Source organism: Cyprinus carpio, chromosome A24 (assembly GCF_018340385.1).
Source record: "Cyprinus carpio isolate SPL01 chromosome A24, ASM1834038v1, whole genome shotgun sequence".
Lineage (NCBI taxonomy): Eukaryota > Metazoa > Chordata > Actinopteri > Cypriniformes > Cyprinidae > Cyprinus > Cyprinus carpio.
The window spans coordinates 24,840,993-24,864,560 of record NC_056595.1 but is presented as its reverse complement, the minus strand read 5'-3'; the positions used below and the strand labels follow the sequence as shown (position 1 = coordinate 24,864,560).

Sequence of the window (23,568 nt, the reverse complement as noted above, 5' to 3'; positions counted from 1 at the left end):
TCCTTTGTGTGTGTGTGTGTGTGTGTGTGTGTGTGTGTGTTTGTGTGTGTGTGTTTGTGTGTGTGTGTGTGTGTGTGTGTGTGTGTGTGTGTGTTCAGTAGTTGCCTCACTTGTTGGACTTGCAGGTCAGTTGACCTATCAGCAGTGCTGGGCAGTAACTGATTAATCTGCAATCGGATTCCAAAAGGTTTCAAAACTATCTCCTAACCTTAGCCCGATTCACAACAGTAAGCTTGTAATAATGTTTTCTAATTTGAGTGCTACTGGTAGGTTTTTGTGGGAAATACAAGCATGCCCACCGATGTCACCATTATATTCCAGTTTTAAATGTTAATCGGGGTTACATGGGATTAAAGAGAACCAGTTGTAAGGAACATAAATTAGCTTTTTGGGTTAAAAGAACAATTTATTTTTGTGAAACTCGAATGGTATGACAATTAGATTAGAACGCTAATACACACTATATACACGCAATGCTGATGTTGTTAACATTAACATTTTGAGAACAAAGTGTAACAATAATAATAATTTGCATGGTTTGATGTGATATGAGCTAAGTGATGTTTTTGTTTGATGAAGGTAGCAGATCATCTGAGCTAACTCTTCATGTGTTTGGATGCTGCAGGTAGCAGATCATCTGAGATATGTTTGCGTTAATTTCATTTTGGAAAATGGGGGAGAATTCCCCCTTTAGGGTGCTCTTATGGGGGTGGGGGGTGATTTTTTTTAATTTGATGGGGGAGTTAGGGTATTTCTTTTAGACATATTTAAAACTTAAGGGAAAAAGAAAGTGAAAGTGTAGTTGAGCTGTTGTGTGTTGTGTCTCTGTATTCATGCCGTAAAATGGCAGAAGCCAGATTTTCTCAGGATGATCTCTTGTGCCCAGTGTGTCTGGATCTCCTGAAGTATCCAGTGACCATCCAGTGTGGACACAGTTACTGTGAGAACTGTATTACAGACCGCTGGGATCAGGAAGATCAGATGAGAGTCTACCGCTGCCCTCAGTGCAGACAGACCTTCAGTCCAAGACCTGCTTTAGCTAGAAACACCATGCTGGCTGAACTGGTGGAGAAACTGAAGAAGAGGAAACGTCCTGCTGACTGTGATGCTGGAGCTGGAGATGTGCAGTGTGATGCCTGTACTGGAAGAAAATACAAAGCCCTCAAGTCCTGTCTGGTGTGTCAAGAATCTTACTGTCAAACTCATTTTGACCATCATGAGGAATTTCATTCACGTAAACCACACAAAGTGACTGATGCCACTGGACGACTGCAGGAGATGATCTGCCAGAAACATGAGAAACATCTGGAAATGTTCTGTATTACTGACCAGCAATGCATTTGTGAGCTGTGTACAAAATATGAGCATAAAAACCACAACACTGTATCAGCCGCAGCCCAGAGGACAGAGAAACAGGTATTTTAAAACTAGTGCTTACACTTGTAGTGTGAAACAAGCTTTCATCTTCATCTTTCATTCATGTACAATGGTGGTAAACAATCAATCATCCTTTCTGGACTTTGAACCTACAGCCATTGGTTATCAGTTCCACTTTTATTGGATTCATCTCTTCACATGATGATTTAGAGCCAGTAGTTTTCTGTAATATTTACTGTTATCCATTTGTCCTGCAGAAGCAGCTGAAGAAGATGCAGAAGACATTCCAGCAGAGAGAGAAAGATCTTCAGCAGCTGAGAGAGACTGTGGAGTCTCATAAGGTGAGTCTGGAGAAGAAGATAAGTTTGCCTCTGTCTCAGTTCAGACTCTCCTCTTTCAGTCTCACTGAAGCTGAATCACTGTGTGTCCTAACAGTGCTCTACACAGACAGCAATGGAGGACAGTGAGAGGATCTTTACTGAGCTCATCCGCTCCACTGAGAGACGCTGCTCTGAGCTGGTACGGCTCGTGATTCCTGATATCAGAGATCAGAAAAAGACTGCAGTGAGTCGAGCTGAAGGACGACTGAAGCAAATGGAGCAGGAGATCAGTGATCTGAGGAGGAGAGACGCTGAGCTGGAGCAGCTTTCAAACAAACATCACATCCAGTTCCTGCAGGTAACACAGATCTAGAAGAACAGAGTTATAGTGGACTTGAGCTGTGACAGAGACTCACAGAGAAACATTTCTTGAGTGTCTTATTATATAATCATCTTCTATTGAAAGAGACGCTGCTTACAAATGGCTTTCAGCTTTGGAAATCTCTTTCTCATTTCTATCAGCTCTCTCTTCTCGAAGATATATTTAGCTGCCAAACATCACTAGCGCCACCAACAGTTCAAAACTTCACTAACTTTAAAATATGGATCAGGTGATCTTCAAAAAAGTATAGATCTTTAAAGCCGTATATTAGCAAACAGTCCAACGAGGATTTCAGACAAAAATTCAAGGTGTCGCAAATAATTACTTTTTAACTGAAACTGTGTTCCTTAGTGATTGGGCGGCATGACAACGGAGTAAGGGATCCAAGTGCAAGCTTTAATAAAGAGCGTAGTTGAAACAGGCAGGGTCAAACACCAGCAGCAAACAACTATGTCCCAGGACAAAAAACAAAAGAGTAATCCAAATAAACAGGCATTGGTCAGAGCAAGCAGCCAACAATCACAAACCAGGGAACAATCCAAAGACAAAAACACAAAGGCAAGGAAACAAGGAAATGATTAGAAATGTCTCTTAACAGCTAAACTGTCACGACACGCACACAAATAGGTAGATCCAAAAGCAGTGTTTCATTAAGGGTAATCCAAAAATCATAATCCAGCCAGGCAAAGGTCACAATCCAGGTAAGCAGTCCAAAAACAAGAAACATGAACAACAGCAAGGAAACACGAAATACCAGGGTGATATTAAACAAGGACTCCATAACAATGACAGAAACAAACAGGGTATTTATAGACAGGTGCAAACAATGTGAGTGGGAACAGCTGTATACAATGAACAGTGATGAGTGCTGACGAGGCTTGTGGGAAATGTAGGACTGAAGTGTGGGTGACGATAAGGGGAAGTGAGATCTCTAGTGGACACCCAGGGATACACAGACCAGACACTGTGACATTACCCCCCCCCCCCCCTAAGGAGCAGCTTCCAGATGCTCCTCCGAACCAAAAAAAAAAACAAAAGAGACCAGGAGGGAGGTGGACTGGTGGAGGTAGTACAGGGGGAGGGATGGAGGGCCAGGCCCATGTAGGGGAACAGGGACAGGAAGCGATGGGCTCCACTGGTAGCCAAGGTGGATCAGTCAGTTCAGGGGCCAGGGTGGACCTGAAAGTTCAGGGGGCCACGAGGGACCAGGCAGTTCAGGTGGCCATGGAGGATCAGTCAGTTCAGGTTGTGCAGACGGCCAGGGAGAAACCCGCCATTTGAGCGGCCAGAGCGGGACCTGCCATTCCGGAGGCCCTGCGGAGACGTGAAGGTACTCTGGAAGGCCTGTGGAGACGTGAAGGTGCTCTGGACGGCCTGTGGAGATGTAAACCGCCTTGGCTTCGGGAACCGCCTCGGGCACCGCATCAGGAATAGCTTCGGGCGCTGCCTCTGGGCGGCTCGGGGACGGCAGCGGGGTGCTCGGGGATGGCAGCTGGCTGCTCAGGAACGGCCTCCGGGACGGCAGCGGGCTGCTCGGGTACGGCCTCCGGGATGGCAGCGGGCTGCTCGGGGATGGCCTCCGGGCTTTGAGGAATGGTAGACGAATCTCTCATCTTCCTCCGCCCTCTATGATGGCGAGTCGGTGGCACCTTGTCTGGAGACTCAGGCATTGTCGGCCATCTTGTCTGGTGACACAGGTGTAGATTCGGCCATCTTGTGCAATGGCCTGTGGTTGGCAGCCATCTTGTGCTGTGGCGCTGGGCTGGTGGCCATCTTGTGCAGTGGCTCTGGGCTGGCAGCCATCTAGTGCAAAGGCTCTGGGCTGGCAGCCATCTAGTGCAGTGGCGCTGGGCTGGCGGCCATCTTGTGCAGTAGCGCTGGGCTGGCGGCCATCTTGTCTGGAGACCCAGGCGTAGATTCGGCCATCGTGTCTGAAGAGACGGGTGTGGTCGGTGTATCCCACTGAGCACGATGGTGTAGGTAACTGGTGAACCCCCAAAAGTCCAAGATCTCCAGCATCTCCCACCCAGGCACCGGGTCATCCAGGCAGGATCGTGTCTGAAGAGTAAGTGCCTTATCATTATACCCCAGCCCTACTGCCATAGTCCAAAACCTCTGAGCCAAACCACCCACCTCACTCCCCCTTTGACGGAGGGTGGTCAGGTTCAGAAGTCTCCCCCTCCGTTCCTCCATGTTTGCTGGGGAGGAGATTGGTAATCCAGGCAGGCGTTGGTGACTGGGGAACGGATTCGAAATCCCACACCGCTGGACAAATAGGTAGATCCAAAAGCAGTGTTTATTAAGGGTAATCCAAAATCATAATCCAGCCAGGCAAAGGTCACAATCCAGGTAAGCAGTCCAAAAACAAGAAACATGAACAACAGCAAGGAAACACGAAATACCAGGGTGATATTAAACAAGGACTCCATAACAATGACAGAAACAAACAGGGTATTTATAGACAGGTGCAAACAATGTAAGTGGGAACAGCTGAATACAATGAACAGTGATGAGTGCCGACAAGGCTTGTGGGAAATGTAGTACTGAAGTGGAGTGACGATAAGGGGAAGTGAGACCTCTAGTGAACACCCAGGGATACACAGACCAGACACTGTGACATAAACAAGACTCAGCAATGTGTGAGTGTGAAAGTGCAACTTAAATAGTCCTCCAAATTGGATACAGGTGTGTTCATATTCTTTTCGTAGGCTGGGGATTCTGGCAAATGGAGTCCGGGGTGAGAAGGTAATGGTAAGGGATGGAGTGCCCTCTAGAGGGAGCCCATGGGCAAAACCAGCTGGAGATCGTGACAGAGCTGCTGCGAGCCGAAGACCACCAGGACAGAGCAGGTGAAGCTGAAGACCAAAAGGGCGGAGCTGGTGGAGCTGAAGAGTTCCAGTGTGGAGTTGAGGAGGTGGAGATTTGGGCAGATGGGACCAAAGATCCCCACGGTGGGGTTGATGGTGTGGGGTTGATGGTATGGCTGATCAGGCGGGTCTGCAATAGAGAGCACAGAGAGTTTAATAACACCATCTGTGGCTGTAACAGGACAGACAGACAGTTCAGAGATGGCATCTTTGGCCATAACAGGGCAAGTAAAAAGTTCAGGAATGGCCTCTTGGCTGTGACAGGACAGGTTGAGATTTCATGGATGGCCTCCTTGGTCATGACAGGACAGGTCATGAGAGTTCAGAAGTGGGTGCCACTGCCCAGAGAGGAGCTGAAGTAGACACCACAGACTCGGGAGGTTTTGCAGCAGAGGCTGTCACTGGAGCAGACTCATGCTAAATCCAGGCATGGTTGAGTCTTCTGTTACAGGCGATGTGACAACGGAGTAGGGATTGGGTGAGAACGTGAAGGTCCAGGGTCCGGGGTGAGAATGTGAAGGTAAAGGATGGAGTGCCCTCTAAAGGATCTCATGGGCACTCCAGCTGGAGATCATGAGAGATATAATGCAAGTCAGTGGCTGCACGTTTTTGAGAAAAAAAATAAAGCAACTCAGGAAACACAAAATTAATACCCGTGGCTCCTGACAATATATTGTGGTCTTATGAAGCATAACAATCTGTCTTCACAAGAAACTGAACATTACTACCGGTAATCCAGTACAGTGGTTCTCAACTCCAGTCATCAGGACCCAGTGCTCTGCACATTTTGTTTGTCTCCCTTATTTATCGCACCTGATTCAGATCATCAGCTCATTAGGAGAGAGATCCATGAACTGAACTGAGTGTGTCAGATTCAGAAACATTCAAAATGTGCAGAGCAGCGGGTCCCGAGGCCTGGAGTTGAGAACCACTGATCCAGACCCTCAGGCAACATGGAAATCCAGTTCTCTCAGACAGTTCATTTCAATGAACTGGTTCACTTCACTAGTTCATTTACATAATCATGCAATGACGTAATGTATACACAGTTAGAATATTAAAGCACCCAATAATGATGTGAAACATGGATGTCTTGTGTCTAGAGCATATAAAGTGAATAAAATAGCCTCTCACCTTTTTATGTAAACAATGAGTAACCATAAAAAACACTAATTTCTTCCCTTCATTCAAGTGTTCGGTTCACTCATCGGACTTCACTCGAAATGTTTCCTCAGTTCTTAGTTCAGTTTTGTTTTTATTAGTGGGATTTATGTGTTAATGTTTATTAATTTCTTGCTGCTTGATTTGGTTTTTTTTTTTCTTTCTTAAAGATGGGAAGCTGCTGACTTCCATTTTATTTAATTAAATTAAATTTATGCATTTAGCAGACGCTTTCATCCAAAGCAACTTACAGTGCATTCAGGTTAACATTTTTTACCTAACATGTGTTCCCTGGGAATCGAAGCCACAACCTTTTGCTTTGCTAAAGGAAGGCTCTACCACTGAGCCACAGGAACACTATGAATTGTTAAGGACCATGGTTTCAGCTAAAAATCTTCTTTACTGCTCTACTGAAGAAAAAATTATTACCTACATGTTGGATGGCCTGAGGGTGAGTAAATTAAAAGAAAATGTTCATTTTTGGGTGAACTATGTCTTTAACAGTTTGGTTCTATTTGTAATCAATGCGCTGAAGCATTGTTCAGTCACTCCAGGATTTCTTTATTCTGCGATTGAACAATTTTATGCAAAATCAAACACTGCATTATTTGTAGCACCTTGCATTTTTGTCTGAAATCCTGATAAAACTGATTGCTAATGTACAGAGTCATGTTTGTTTAGTTTCAGTGTCACTATCTGCTCTAAAGTTATAAATAACAGTCAGTCTAAAGGAAGCGTTTGAGCTGCTTTTTTTTATAGCAAATCTACTCAACACTACAATGAAACTCCATTGATAGATTTATGTTCTTAGCAGATGTTTTATCATCCAAACTATTTTCCAGAAAGTTCACATACAGTGTAAGGGGCAAATACTAGAATCAGTAGCTCTAATGTGATATAATGAATATGAAAAGAACAAAGGTGATGCTGTGAAAGTGTTGGATTGAGGTGAGTTGTTAGAGTTTGTTATGGTCAGTAAGGTCGATATAGTTTGATTTATTTGATGTTAATGGAGGTTATTTGGTGATGTGTGGTGAGTTTGATTTCTGTTTTCTGTAGAGTTTCCAGTCTCTCTCAGCACCTCCTGAATCTACAGACATAAATGAAGATCCCTTCAGTTTCTCTCGTCTCTTCTGATGCTCTGAGAGAGAATCTGTCCATCAGCTGAGAGACAAACTGGAGGATTTCTGCAAAGAGGAGCTCAAGAAGATCTCAGACAGAGGTAAAGTCCTGGAGATTCATCTGCTCTCAGAAACCAGTCCATCATCATCTCATATCATGGAGAACATCATATTAGAAATGTCTTACGAATGTATGTATGATCATGAGAATCACACTGTTCATGTCTATTGATTTCCACAGTCACGTTCACCAACATTGTTCCCAGAACCAGGAACGACTTCCTACAATGTAAGTCAGTAAGAAAACAAGCAGAAAAACTCACTGAGTGTGTTCATGTTCTTCATGGAGAAAGTGAAAGAAGAGTTGGTTACACTTTATTTTGATGATTGAACAGTCTGTTGACACTAAGTAACGTTGCACCTACATGTCAACTAACTCTCATTAGAGTATTAGTAGACTGTCTGCTTTATATCTGTTAACTTTTATTCTAACCCTAACCCTACCAGTCTGCTAATACTCTACTAACACTCTAATGAGAGTTAGTAGACATGTAGGTGCAATATTAGTTATAGTTAACAGAATGTGGTAAAAGGACCATCAAAATAAAGTGAAAAAGAAGAGGGATATAATTGATCATGTAAATTATGATTTTCATAGGATTTCTGGTCATCTGTAATGAGACACTGATGATACACTGAATATGAAGAGTCCAGCTACATGAAAAGATCAAACAGATTCATAATTCCTGATTCTGATGTGTTTTATCTCCATCAGATTCCCGTCAGCTCACTCTGGATCCAAACACAGCATATAAACGCATCCGTCTGTCTGAGAACAACAGAGTGATTACTGGCAGCAGAACAGAGCAGTCGTATCCTGATCATCCAGACAGATTTGATGATGTGACTCAGGTGTTGTGTAGAGAGAGTGTGTGTGGACGCTGTTACTGGGAGCTGGAGTGGAGTGGATGTGAATATGGAGTGCATATATCAGTGTCATATAAGAGCATCAACAGGAAAGGACGGGGTTTTGAGTGTAAGTTTGGATATAATAAGGAGTCCTGGTGTTTGGACTGCACTCCCCTGAGATACTCATTCAGACACAGTAACATACGGACTGATCTTCCAGTAAAGTCCATCATCAGGAGAATAGGAGTGTTTGTGGATCACAGTGCAGGAACTCTGTCCTTCTACAGCGTCTCTGACACAATGAGCCTCATCCACACAGTGCAGACCACATTCACTCAGCCGCTCTATCCTGGGTTTTGGGTTTCTAGGGCATCATCAGTGAAACTGTGTTGATGAATCAAAATTGATTGATGAGATATTCTACCCGTAATGCTTTGAGCTAGAGGTCTTCACGGGTCCAAAAATTTGTGCCCCGAACCCGAAAGAGACCCGTAATGTACTACACCGAACCGACCTGGACCCGTCTATTATTTCAAAAGCTGGACCCGGACCCGTGTAGATCCGAGAAATGCCTACCCGGACCCGACCTGGACCCGTCTATTATTTGAAAGCTGGACCCGAACCCGCCGGGAAGACACAGAACCGACTGGACCCGATTGTCACATATTCCACCATAAATTCCTATTACAAGTCAATAAACCTGTTGCGAAAAATACAACTTTTTGTCTTACCTAAATTAAGGAGCCGTAGGCTCTCTTCCTTGTACCTGACTGCCTGTGATGCATTACAATCCTCCGACATCAAAGTTATCCATGTTATTCCTCTCGTTTTTCCAAGTCCAAGCTTAATCCACTCATTATTTCAGCTTCAAAAGTCCACTTGATGTCACGGTAACGGATGACAAATGCAACTGTGCACATGTACATTCTGACTCGAGTTAACTCGCATAATAACTTCGACTGTTTGCCCTTTTGAACTATAATAACGATTGCTCGTTCAGTGCCTTGGCCGCTGACGGTATTTATTTGCTATCACCTCTGTGCTCTGCTCTGCGTCAAGTCTGAATCTGACCACTAAAACTTTAAGATTAAACGGTTCATTTATATTATCATAAAAATGGGAGAAAATGTAAAGTGTAATGTAAAATAAAAAAAGGCGCCACTGAAGATTGGGTCAAAACATTTTTACCACACGACCTGGTATGCTTTAAAAGATGTGATGTGCCAGTTTTTGCTGAATCAAACTTCAACAGTGCGTCACACACGTATTAGTAATCTTCAGTGGCGCCTTTCTTATTTTACATTACGCTTTACATTTTCTCCCATTTTTATAATAATATAAATGAACTGTTTAATCTTAAAGTTTTAGTGGTCAGATTCAGACTCGACGCAGAGCATCCTTCATGCATATTGTAGACGAACATCAGAAAAAAGTGAGTGCAGTTAAGTGTAATACGGTAGCGGGTGCGTCACACGTATTACACTTAACTGCACTCACTTTTTTCTGATGTTTGTCTACAATATGCATGAAGGATGCCCAGACAGAAGAGGTGCCCGTAGGTTTTACCTCTTTATACAAATTTTTTAGCATCGCTCATGAACGTATCCATTATCACAGTGCGCACACTTGCATTAAATCTGAGACTGCGTGCTCTGCTCTGCTTTTTTTTTTTTTAGGCTCACACTTTTCTTTTCCTAATTTTACAAGTTGCAAGTTACAAAAAAAACACAAGCAGTGTCTAATCACAGCTGGGTTTTCTCCGAGTCCGATGACTCAGATCGCACGGGTATTACACACAATGTTAAACAGACCCAGGACCCGAAGTAATAGATTCGGACCAGACCCGGATCCGGCTGATCATTTAAAATATAGACCCGAACCCGTACGGGTCCCGGGTCGACGGGTCTCGGGTGCACTGTGAAGACCTCTACTTTGACCTGCATGATAAATCGGGAACAGTGAGATGTTATACACTGTAAAATCTAATTAGTTAGGCTTACTTTTACTTTTGCTTTGTTTTACTTTTTGTTTTGTTTTTTGCTGCCAATTTTATTTGCTGTTTTGTGTCAGTAGTAGCACTACAAAGGGCAAATACAAAATGTTATTGTTACAATAAAAATGAATAAAATGTAATTGCTACTATTGTTGTGTTTTGCATGCTGAATGTTGACGTCTGTGTGTGACTCAAGCAGGGTTGATTGCAAGATATTGTCATAAATATTGAAGGATTACATTGACCTAATTAAAAGTTTAACAAGGTGTTCATGAAAAATGTTAGCAATAAAATTGTAAAAGTGTAAAAGTTAGATTACCTATTTAAAACAACTTATTTATTATTTATATTTGCATGAAACCAAATAACTGATTTCATGTTGCATCACTGTATGAATAGGAAGAGAATTACAATAATATAATTAAAGTTCCAAGTGCCCAACCAAAGGGAAAACTAATCACTATGATGGCGAGTTCAATCAAAAGCATTTTAAGAAAATCAACATTTATCTATGGAGTCACCTTATGTGATGTTGTCTCAAATTTTTTAGTTGCATTGACAATTCAACAATCAAGATGACTTTAGGAAATAAGTGAATGCAACTAGAGAAAGATTACTGCAGAAGTGGAGGAAATGAATGAAAAAGAATTGTGCCTCCTCAAATAGCCGCAGGCTTTAAGATGGTTTAGATCCTACCTGTCCAATCGCTACCATTTTGTTTATTTAAATGGGTAGTCATCTCATTTATCGCCAGTAAAATATGGAGTGCCACAAGGATCTGTCCTAGGTCCTCTGCTATTTTCAATATACATGTTGCCCCTTGGTAATTTTCTTTGTGTATGTTGGATTAGTTTCCACTGTTATGCTGATGATACTTAACTATATATCTCAACAAGACCAGGTGAAACTTCTAAATTATCTAAGCTAACAGAGTGTGTTAAAAATGTAAAGATTGGATGACCAATAATTTTCTCCTATTAAATTGGGATAAGACAGAGATATTACTTATTGGACCAAAAAACAGTACACAAAATCTTTTGGATTACAATTTGCACTAGACGGATGTACTGTTACTTCCTCTTCAGTCAAAAATCTGGGTGTTATATTAGACAGCAACTTGTCTTTTGAAAATCATATTTACCATGTTACAAAAACAACATTCTTCCATCTTAGAAACATTGCCAAGCTACGAAACATGTTACCTGTTTTGTTATGCAGAAAAGCTAGTTCATGCGTTCATGACCTCTAGACTAGACTAATATAATGCACTGCTAGGTGGTTGTCCTGCATCTTCAATAAACAAGCTACAGGTAGTCCAAAATGCAGCGGCTAGAGTCCTTACCAGGTCAAGAAAATATGATCATATTACCCCAATTTTACAGTCTTTGCACTGGTTACCTATTAAGTTCCGTATCAGTTACAAAATATTATTACTCACCTATAAGGCCCTTAATGGTTTAGCTCTTGCTTACCTAACTAGTCTTCTACCACGCTACAATCCATCACGCTCCCTAAGGTCACAAAATGCTGGACTTTTGATAGTACCTAGGATAGCAAAGTCCACTAAAGGAGGTCAAGCTTTTTCACATTTGGCTCCCAAACTCTGGAATAGCCTTCCTGATAATGTTCGGGGTTTCAGACACACTTTCTCTGTTTAAATCTAGATTAAAAAACACATCTCTTTGGCCAAGCATTCAAAATAATGCATCTCATAATTTTGGACTGCAGTTATATCTGATCAAATGCGCATTATTATTCTTTAGCTTGGGTTAAACTAATTAATTTTACTTGGCTGGAACAGCAGCTATGCTAATTATGTCTCTATTTGTTTCTCTGTTTTGCCACGGGATTTACATGTTTGTTTACGTCTTTAATTGATTTTTTTCTGAACATTCCTGCCGTATGCACATAAACTGACAGTCATCACTGATAAGCTAAATATTTTAGAAACTTAATTTTCTGTAAAGTTGCTTTGCAATGATTTGTATGGTAAAAAGCACTATACAAATAAACTTGAATTGAATTGAAATTTATGAAGTCATGAGTGATCCAGTTCTCTATTATAGATTAGTAATATTTACAAAGTTTGTCCAATTCATACATCATTAATAGTGACGTTCATCAGAAGTGTACCGTGTGCTCCCAAGTTCAGAAAACAGCGTTCACATTATCCAAAAGAACTGTACTCTGACGTCAAACAAATCTGGGTGCACAACGAAAGTGCTTGTGTGAAACCCCCCTGAAATCATTTAGTTTTTAATGTAGAGTCACATATAAGTTTTAATATTACAATCAAAATTACCTTTTAATTTAAATAATCACACACAGTCAATAAATCATTTTCATTATTAACCTTGTGTAGCCCCGACCCTTTTCAGTGTTTGGTGTTCTTTTCTCTTCCAGTGCCACGAGTCAGTGTTTTTTTTCTTCATGCATTTAATTGTTAAACACATTTAACTGTTAACCATGGAAATCTTTTTTATTTTATTTTTGTGTCTCTCTGTGTGTGTTCAGTAGTTCAGCGGTCTCCTCACTGACCGGAGTATCTGGTCAGCTGACCGATCAGCAGTTCTGGGGTGCATTTCCCAAAAGCATTGTTAGCTAACTATGGTGGTGAGTTCTGTTGAACTCTATTGGTAATGCATTGTTGATTTTGGGAAAGGCACCCCTGGGTAGTAATCTGGATTTTATCATCAGATTCCAAATCCTGAATTCCAAATTCTGAATCCTGATGATTTCAGTCATTTATTCACTTTGTTCATTTATTTTCTGTGTAGAATCGCAGCTTAATTATGCAGCAGAAACAGTCTCTGTCAGTTTCACTTTTATAATACTTATATTTGAAGTGTGAAACAGGCTTAATCTTCATGTGAATTTGTGTACTCATGTCATGACTTCTGGAGTTTCAGTCTACAGCAATCAGTTCCACTTTTACTGGATTCATCTGTTCACATGATGATTTAGTGCCAGTAGTTTTGTCCATCATCTGTTTGTCCTGCAGAAGCAACTGAAGGAGATGCAGAAGACGCTCCAGCAGAGAATCCAGCAGAGAGAGAAAGATCTCCAGCAGCTGAGAGAGGCTGTGGAGTCTCATAAGGTGAGTCGGGAGAAGAAGAGAAGTTTGTCTCCGTCTCAGTTCAGACTCACTGAAGCTGAATCACTGTGTGTCCTAACAGCGCTCTGCACAGACAGCAGTGGAGGACAGTGAGAGGATCTTTACTGAGCTCATCCACTACATTGAGAGAAGCCGCTCTGAGCTGAAACGACTGATCAGAGATCAGGAAAAGACTGCAGTGATTCGAGCTGAAGAACGACTGGAGCGACTGGAGCAGGAGCTCAATGATCTGAGGAGGAGAGACGCTGAGCTGGAGCAGCTTTCACACACACAGGATCACATCCAGTTCCTGCAGGTAACACAGATCTACAATAACAGGGTCAGAGTGGACTTGAGCAGATTCTGCTGTGACAGAGACTCACAGAGAAACATTTAATGAGTGTCTTATTATATAATCATCAGTCAGACTCTCATCTGATCATCTTCTTTTGAAAGAGACAAATGGCTTTCATCTCTGGAAATCTCTAAGGTAAAATGACTGAATCTGTGGCGGCTTTCCTCAAAAATTGATGTATTTGTATTATTTGCAGGCTACTGGTGAAATCAGGTATTATGTGGACTAGCAAATATTCGGCCCAATATACTTTATATTCAGTATCCATGTAGTAGTATCAGGTATTATGTAGTGTCTCTCGCTCGTTTAAAAAACCAACAGGTTGAAAAGTCAATATATGTGTAGGTTGTGAATGAATGATTGGGAGAGATTACTTGGAAATATTAAATATTATTACCCTGTCCGTCGCTCAAATGGCTCTCATGTCAGAACTTTTCTTTCTCTTTATATCACTTGTATAAGCGGCGTTCCCGTGTGGAGCTGATGAGTTTTGACTTCTGTTTTCTGTAGAGTTTCCAGTCTTTCTCAGCACCTCCTGAATCTACAGACGTAAATGATGATCTCTTCAGTTCTTTCGTCTCTTCTGATGATATAAGAGAATCTGTCCATCAGCTGAGAGACAAACTGGAGGATTTCTGCAAAGAGCAGCTCAAGAAAATCTCAGACAGAGGTAAAGTCTTGGAGATTCATCTGCTCTCAGAAACCAGTCCTTCACCATCTCATATCATGTAGAACATCATATTAGAAATGTCTTAGGAACAGATGCAGGATCATGAGAATCACACTGTTCATGTCTGTTGATTTCCACAGTCACATTCACCAACATTGTTCCCAGAACCAGGAACGACTTCCTACAATGTAAGTCAATAAGACAACAAGCAGAAAACTCGGAAGAAGTGTGTTCATGTTCTTCCTGTAGAAGGAGAAAGAAGAGTTTTATAACTGATGATGTAAATGATGATTTGCACTGATATCTGGTCATCTGTACTGAGACACTGATGATACACTGAACATGAAGAGTTCAGCTACATGAAAATATCAAACAGATTCATAATTCCTGATTCTGATGTGTTTTATCTCCATCAGATTCCCATCAGCTCACTCTGGATCCAAACACAGTGAATAACCGACTCCGTCTGTCTGAGAGCAACAGAGTGATTACTAACACTAACACAGTCCAGCCATATCCTGATCATCCAGACAGATTTTATTATTTTAAGCAGGTGTTGTGTAGAGAGAGTGTGTGTGGACGCTGTTACTGGGAGATTGAGTGGAGTGGATGTGATGGTGTTCCTATATCAGTGTCATATAAGAGCATCGGCAGGAAGGGAGAGGGTTATGATTGTGTGTTTGAACGTAGTGATCAGTCCTGGAGTTTGTTCTGCTGTCCCTATAGATACTCATTTGGACACAATAACATATGGACTGTTCTCCCTGTAGAGTCCATCAGCAGTAGAATAGGAGTGTTTGTGGATCACAGTGCAGGAACTCTGTCCTTCTACAGCATCTCTGACACAATGAGCCTCATCCACACAGTCCAGACCACATTCACACAGCCGCTCTATCCTGGGTTTCGTGTTTGTTCTTGATCATCAGTGAAACTGTGTTGATGAATTAAAACAGACTGATGAGAGACACTACCCATAATGCTTTGAGCTGCATGATAAATCAGTAACAGTGAGATGTTATAGAGACTCTGTTATAGAGTCTCTCTGTTATAGAGTTCTTTTCTCTTCATGACATTAATACTGCAGCTGAACTTCTGTCATCCAAATAACATGTCAAGTCAAGTCACCTTTATTTATATAGCGCTTTAAACAAAAAAGATTGGTAGGGGAGATCCCAACAAAGTGGTACAGTGGTAGGGGAGAAAGTTTCAGTTCAGCACGATGGATGACGGCCAAACCACCCCCACGTCCAGAATTGCGGGCTTTCTTCAGGTAGCAGTAGCCCTGGGGGCATGCTTCATTTAGCACTGAGTAATCCCCTGGTTTATGCCAAGTTTCAACCAGGCACATGAAATCCAGCTTTTTGTCCAAAATATGTTTGTGGATAAGAAGAGATTTATTAGTAAGGGATTGTGTATAAAATAATTCCATAGTCTTTTTTGATGCGAGTCTCTGTAAGCTCCGCAATATACAAAAAGGGGCAGGTAGCTGCTACGAAGTCCAGACGCATCAGTGCTCTGATGACGCCCCACAGGTGCGACACGTACGGTCGAAGACCAGATGGAAGAAATTGAACCAGCATCATGCTGGCGATAAACAAACTTTTTTTGCGGGAACTTCTGTGGACATACCAGGGTCGACGGAGAAGTCCGAGCTGCTTTATGACAGGAATGCAAGGTGGAGGTAAACACCGGTTGTAACTCAGCAACTGAGAAATGGAGTATTTGAGAATAATGCCGGACACCATTGGATTTTGCCCAGCACGAACAGTGGCTATTCAGTCGATGTTCATCGTCTCAGTTTGGGCAGCAGGCGAGGTGACAAAGTCTTCAGCCAAGTCAGACACCAATCCAACTGAAGGTTAGCCAACCAGCCAAGCACCGAAAACAGTCTTAGCAGTTGTAACTTCACTGAACTAAATCATAGAGTCACTAAACTAAGTGATAGACCTGCAAATTTTAAAACTAATAAACTAATAAAACTAATAAAACAAGTAAAACAAATAAACAATTAAATACTAGGTCAGAGATGGAGAAGCGGCGAACAAACAATGCCTACGTCCTCTCCCTGCCTCATTTTGATTCACAAGTTTAAATCGTATCTGTGCAATAATTTGCAATCAAGTCAATGATATCGCTGTAAATGAAGTGTCCCCAACTAAGCAAGCCAGAGGCGACAGCGGCAAGGAACCAAAACTCCATCGGCGACAGAATGGAGAAAAAACGTTGGGAGAAACCAGGCTCAGTCGGGGGGCCAGTTCTCCTCTGACCAAACGAAACCAGCAGTTCAATTCCAGGCTGCAGCAAAGTCAGATTGTGCAGAAGAATCATCTGTTTCCTGAGGTCTTGTCCCGGTGGTCATCTGAGACAAGGTCTTTACAGGGGATCTGTCTCTGGGGCTCTAGCTGTCCTGGTCTCCGCTGTCTTTCAGGGCTGTAGATGTCCTTTCTAGGTGCTGATCCACCATCTGGGTTGGATACGTACTGGATCCGGGTGACTGCAGTGACCCTGTGACTTGGATACAGAGTGGATCTGTTGGCTATGCTGACCTCGGAATAAGAGAGAAACAGACTAATATTAGCGTAGATGCCATTCTTCTAATGATGTAGCAAGTACATCGGGTGTTATGGGAAGTGTTCCCGGTTCCGGTTTAACTAATTAATGCAGCCTTAAGATCCTTTAACGGTTTTGGATATGAGAAGCGTATTAGTGTGTTATGTGTAAGCCAAGTTAAAGAGATGGGTCTTTAATCTAGATTTAAACTGCAAGAGTGTGTCTGCCTCCCGAACAATGTTAGGTAGCTTATTCCAGAGTTTAGGCGCCAAATAGGAAAAGGATCTGCCGCCCGCAGTTGACTTTGATATTCTAGGTATTATCAAATTGCCTGAGTTTTGAGAACGTAGCGGACGTAGAGGAGTATAATGTAAGAAGAGCCCGTTCAAATACTGAGGTGCTAAACCATTTAGGGCTTTATAAGTAATAAGCAAGATTTTAAAATCTATACGATGTTTGATAGGGAGCCAGTGCAGTGTTGACAGAACCGGGCTAATATGATCATACTTCCTGGTTCTAGTAAGAACTCTAGCTGCTGCATTTTGGCATAACTGGAGTTTGTTTACTAAGCGTGCAGAATAACCCCCCCAATAAAGCATTACAATAATCTAACCTTGAGGTAATAAACGCATGGATTAACATTTCTGCATTTGACATTGAGAACATAGGTCGTAATTAAGATATATTTTTACGTTGGAAAAATGAAGTTTTACAAATGCTAGAAACGTGGCTTTCAAATGAAATATTGCTATCAAATAGCACACCTAGGTTCCTAACTGATGACGAAGAATTGACAGAGCAGTAATTAAGTTTTATTTTGCGTTCTAGGTTATTACAAGCAGAGCTTTTTGGCCCTATAAGTAACACCTCTGTTTTTTTTCAGAATTTAGCAGTAAGAAATTACTCGTCATCCAGTTTTTTATATCGTTCAGAATTTATGTGTTAGTTTTTCAAATTGGTATGTTTCGCCGGGCCCGCGAAGAAATATAGAGCTGAGTATCACCAGCATAACAGTGAAAGCTAACACCGTGTTTCCTGATGATATTTCCCAAGGGTAACATGTAAAGCGTGAAGAGTAACGGCCCTAGTACTGAGCCTTGAGGTACTCCATACTGCACTTGTGATCTATATGATACCTCTTAATTCACTGCTACGAATTGATGGCGGTCATATAAGTACGATTTAAACCATGCTAATGCACTTCCATTAATGCCAACAAAGTGTTCTAGTCTATGCAAAAGAATGGTGTGGTCAATAGTGCTGAACGTAGCACTAAGATCAAATAGCACTAATAGAGAGATACAACCACGATCAGATGATAAGAGCAGGTCATTTGTAACTCTAAGGAGAGGAGTTTCAGTACTATGATACGGTCTAAATCCTGACTGGAAATCCTCACAGATACCATTTTTTTTCTCTAAGAAGGAATATAATTGTGAGGATACTACCTTTTCTAGTATCTTGGACAGAAAAGGGAGATTCGAGATCGGTCTATAACTAACTAGTTCTTTGGGGTCAGGGGCTTAATAACAGCCAGTTTTGAAGGTTTTGGGGACATATCCTAATAACAATGAGAAATTAATAATAGTCAGAAGAGGATCTATGACTTCTGGAAGCACCTCTTTTAGGAGCTTAGATGGAATAGGGTCTAACATACATGTTGTTGGTTTAGATGATTTAATAAGTTTATACAATTCTTCCTCTCCTATAGTAGAGAATGAGTGGAACTGTTCCTCAGGGGATCTATAGTGCACTGTCTGATGTGATACTGTAGCTGACAGCTGCATAGTTACAATTTTATCTCAAATAGTATCGATTTTAGAAGTAAAGTAGTTCATAAAGTCATTACTGCTGTGATGTTGGGAAATGTCAACACTTGTTGATGCTTTATTTTTCGTTAATTTAGCCACTGTATGGAATAAATACCTGGTATTATGTTTGTTTGCTTCTAAAAGAGACGAAAAATAATCAGATCTAGCAGTTTTTAATGCTTTTCTGTAGGATAGGTTACTTTCCCTCCAAGCAATATGAAATACCTGTAGTTTTGTTTGCCTCCAGCTGTGCTCCATTTTTCCGGGCTGCTCTCTTTAGGGTGCGAGTGTGCTCATTATACCACAGTGTCAGACTGTTTTCCTTAACCTTCCTTAAGCGTAAAGGAGCAACTGTATTTAAAATGCTAGAAAAGAGAGAGTCCATAGTTTCTATTACATCATCAAGTTGTTCTGAGGTTTTGGATATGCTAAGGAATTGGAATACATCAGGAAGATTACTTACAAAGCATGTCAGAATAAATGTGTGTATTAAATCCTCATATAGACAGTAAGATCAGTGTGTGTGTGTGTGTGTGTGTGTGTGTGTGTGTCCAGTGACGATGTTTCTATGGTTTTCTCATCCTCTATATGTGTTGATTGAAATCAGTCATTTAGTTTTCATTGTAGAGTCACATCAGTTAATTTTATTATTACTATCAAAATTTAAAATTGAAGACTTTTCTTTCAGTTCAAATGATCACAGACAATAAATCATTTTCATTATTCACCTTATGTTTCTCCAACACTTTTCAGTGTTTTGTGTTCTTCTGTCTTCCAGTGTCATGAGCTACAGAAGCCTCACTTGTTGCACTGGCAGGTCAGCTGACCTATCAGCAGTGCTGGGCAGTAACTGATTAATCTGCAATCGTATTCCAAAAAGTAAGTATTACAAGTGTATTACATTTTAAAATAATCATTGTTACTTTTGGTTACACTTTAATTTAAATCTGCAGTCTGTAACTTTCTTTGGTTAAAAATGATCCAAAATCAAATTTTGAGCAAGTATATAACCAGCCAAGGTTTCAAAACTATCTCCTAATCTTAACCCGATTTACAACTGTAAGCTTGTTATAATGTTTTCTAATTTGAGTGCTACTGGTAGGTTTTTGTGGAAAAAACAAGCATGTCACCATTATATTCCAGTTTTAAATGTGCATCCTAGATATACAGGATTACACAAGATCAAAGAAAACCAGTTCTAAGGAACATAAATTAGCTTTTTGGGTTAAAATAACAATTTATTTATATGAAACTCGAATGGTATGACAATTAGAGATTAGACTGTACAGAAATTGAAATCTACAACGCTAATACACACTATATACACGTTGTCACCCAATGCTGATGTTGTTAACAATAACAATTTGAAAACTAAGTATAACAATAATAAATATAGCTGCAAGCAGCAATTACCGGGGTTCATGCACTTTAAGGCCTTTGAGGTGGTCTTGGTCAACCTGGATGTATGGCTGACAGTTAAACACATCCAAAATGGAGAATAGGCTCACAGACACACAACACACATACACACACTGAAATTAAATGATTAAACTTTTATATTAATACTCTATAAGCATATTCACGTAGACACACATACACACAAATACATATACGTACACAGATACATGCACACACATTTTGATATTTGAAATAAGTGATAGGTGATACAAAACTTATTGCAAGTCTTTTCTTTTTAAGAGTTTAGATGTCATTTTCAGGTTTCACTCTAATCATAATCTGACAAAATTGTAAAAGCTGATATTTCTGTATGAACAAAATCGTTAACTTTGACTCAGTGAGATTTAAAATGTTATAACAGTGATTTTATAATGTTTAAGCATGAATCCATCAAACCTTTGAACAGTACTGATTAAGTTAGCTGAATGAGCCCATTAGTAGTCTTCCGCCTCCATCTAGTGGTTATAAATTGCAATTTCTCATACCACACTGTGTTTTTAATCTTTTTAACTATTAGAGTGTTATTTTTTGCCCAGTCTCTCTTAAATTTTGCATGCTTGTTTAGAATGAAATTATTGATTATTTTACACAGTCTTGAGAATTTGTGGGCTTTCTGTTTGTATTAATAGGCCTTTGGGTACACTACATAAAGAACATATTATTATATGATATGTTTAAATATTTGTAGTTTTTAGTTTTTTAAATTTTTTTTTTATAATTTTTTTTTTTAAGAGGCTAGACAATTGTTTTCACCAAGTTTCGTAAGGTTTTGAGTTTTCGTTTAGGTTTTATAGGCTTTTGGGTATTATAGCCACACCCCTTTTAAAAATTAACCTGTTATAGCTAACCAAAGGACAAAATTCAATTTTGTTTTTGATAGTTATTGATCTAGAGAGTCCAGAGAATTGTTCAGTAGTGGTTTGATCGAGATTAAGTGAAAAAAATAGGACTAGTTCGCAAAAATAGGTTTTTAATTCATTTGTGAATATTTAATGAATGATTTGATTGACAGCATTAATCCCAGAGGCAAAGTTGTTCAGAACGAGGAGATCTATCATATGATATGAAGATCCAGTATTTGTGTGAATATATGAACATGTGCTATAAGTTCAGGTCATGTTCTATTGAAATCTTGTGTTTTTGAGTCCCATTTTACTGTTATAGCGCCACCTAAAGTCTGATCACCATGAAACTTTTTATGCTTCCTAAGAGTCATCTGAGATATTTTTTCACCAAGTTTCATAAAGTTTTGAGTTTTCGTTTAGGTTTTATAGGCTTTTGGGTATATTTGGCCACACCCCTTTAATAAATGACACTGTTACAAGTAACCGAAGGACAAATTTCAACATTTTTTTTATAATTATTGATCTAGAGTGTCCAGAGAATGTTACTGCAGTGGTTTGGTTCCGATCGGGTAAAAAACCTAGGACTAGTTCGCAAAAGTATGTTTTTAACATATTTGTGAGTAATTATTGAATGATTTGATTGACAGCAATGGTTCTTGAGGATAAGTTCTGCATTATGAGGAGAGCTATTAAATGATATGCATATTGTGTTGATTTGTGAAACACCACGTGATTACTGAGCCATAAAACTCGTTAGCGCCAACTAGTGGCCAATTTCTTTCTAAATTCTTAGAGACCTTTAGGGCCATGATTTGAACAGGCCCACCGAGTTTCATTCCGATCGTCTTCCGTTAACCTTGTCAAATAGGTGCTCAAATTTCATTGGCCAATGGCGGCCATGTTTTTTGAGATACGCGAATGTCCTCATAGATACTCGTGCCATTTTGGACAAAGACACTCTATACAACATTTCAGGTCCATCGGTCCAACGGTTTTCCAGTTATAGTTTTTTCAATCTTATAGCGCTACTAAGTGGCATATCTGCATTTTTTTTTTTTTTATTTGACCAAAGTTTATATTAATATTTCAGTAGTGGTTTAGTTCTGGTCGGGCGAAAAACCTTGGACTAGCTCGCAAAATTATCTTTATTAATTAATCTTGAATATTTAATTGAAAGTTTTATTGAGAACATTGTTCCCAGAGGCAAAGTTGTTCAGCATGAGAAGATCTATCTTATGATATGAAGATATAGTGTATGTGTGAATATATGAACCTTTTTTGTACAATTTATTGATGTTATAATTGAAATATTGTGTTTTTGGAGACTTTATTTACTGGTATAGCGCCACCTATGGTTCGATATTCATGAAACTTGGCATCCTTGTTAAGAGTCATCGGACACATTTTCACTGTGTTTCGTTTTGATTTTTTTTTTTTTTTTTGGGTTTTTTTTTAGTTTTTGTATGCTTTTGGGTATGTTTTTTCTATGAATGTTATCTTTATGACATAGTTAAAGGTAAAATTAGGAATAATTTTGATAATTATTAATCTAGAGCGTCCAGAGAATTGCACTGCAGTGGTTTGATTGAGATTGAGCAAAAAACCTAGGACTAGTTCGCAACAGTATGTTTTTAACATAATTGAGAATATTTAATGAACAATTTGATTGACTGCAATGGTTCTTGAGACAAAGTTGTTTGTTATGAGGAGGTCTATCAAATGATATGCATATTTTGTTGATGTGTGAAAAATTGTACAATATACAATCGTTTACGTACTTGAAAAACACAATTTCACCCCCTAATGGCCAATTTCTTTCAAAATTCTTACAGACCTTAAGGGCCATGAGTCGAACATGCCCACTGAGTTTCGTTCAGATCGACCTCCGTTAAACCTGTCAAATAGGTGCTTAAATTTATTTGGCCAATGGCGGCCATGTTTTTTGAGATACGTGAATGTCCTCATAGAAACTTGTGCCTAAAGATGAGTCTTTAGATGTTTTTTGAAAATGAGTAAAGACTCAGCTGTTCGAATTGAGATCGGGAGGTCATTCCACCAGCTGGGCGCAGTCCAGGAAAAAGTCAGTGAGAGTGATTTTGAACCTTTTTGGGATGGATTGATTTGTGTTAGTTGATTTATTTTTTCTGGCGTATATGTACAGTGTACAGATTGATCTAATGAGCTTAGGTATGTTGGTGCCGTGCCAGTGGTCATCTTGTAGGCAAGCATCAGTACCTTGAATTTGATGCGAGCGGCTCCTGGTAGCCAGTGTAACCTGATGAGGAGAGGAGTAACGTGAGCTGTTTTTGGCTCATTGAAGACAACCCTTGCTGCTGCATTCTGGATCAGTTGCAGAGGCTTGATAGTACATGCAGGAAGGCCCGCCAGGAGAGCATTACAATAGTCCAGTCTGGAGAGAACAAGAGCTTGGACAAGAAGTTATGTGGCTTGCTCTGACAGGAAGGGTCTGATCTTCCTAATGTTGTATAAGGCAAATCTGCAGGACCGGGTCATTGTAGCAATATGGTCTGTGAAGCCTAACTGATGAACCATCACAACTCCTAGGTTTTCTGGCTGTCCTGGAAGGAGTTATGGTTGACGAACCCAGCTGTATAGAGAAGTTGTGATGAAACGATGGGTTAGTTAGAACCACCA

The 23,568-nt window shown here is 40.3% G+C and overlaps 2 protein-coding genes and 1 pseudogene across 2 annotated transcripts; all 3 read left to right on the top strand.

Moving 5' to 3' along the window:
• The first annotated feature begins 786 nt into the window (after nucleotides 1–786).
• LOC122135434 (tripartite motif-containing protein 16-like) lies at nucleotides 787–9,476 on the top strand. Its single transcript, XM_042714847.1, is given in 6 exon segments — nucleotides 787–1,416; nucleotides 1,635–1,718; nucleotides 1,813–2,055; nucleotides 7,167–7,329; nucleotides 7,470–7,517; nucleotides 8,004–9,476. Coding segments are annotated over 6 exon segments (1,638 nt in total). The 5' UTR covers nucleotides 787–843; the 3' UTR covers nucleotides 8,531–9,476.
• Nucleotides 9,477–13,122: 3,646 nt separating this feature from the next.
• On the top strand, nucleotides 13,123–13,849 carry LOC122135432 (SAFB-like transcription modulator). Its single transcript, XM_042714845.1, has 2 exons — nucleotides 13,123–13,227; nucleotides 13,307–13,849. Exons 1-2 carry the CDS (start codon nucleotides 13,147–13,149, stop codon nucleotides 13,619–13,621), a joined length of 396 nt encoding a protein of 131 aa, XP_042570779.1. The 5' UTR covers nucleotides 13,123–13,146; the 3' UTR covers nucleotides 13,622–13,849.
• Nucleotides 13,755–15,189, top strand: LOC122135482 (annotated as a pseudogene).
• Nucleotides 15,190–23,568: the final 8,379 nt, after the last annotated feature.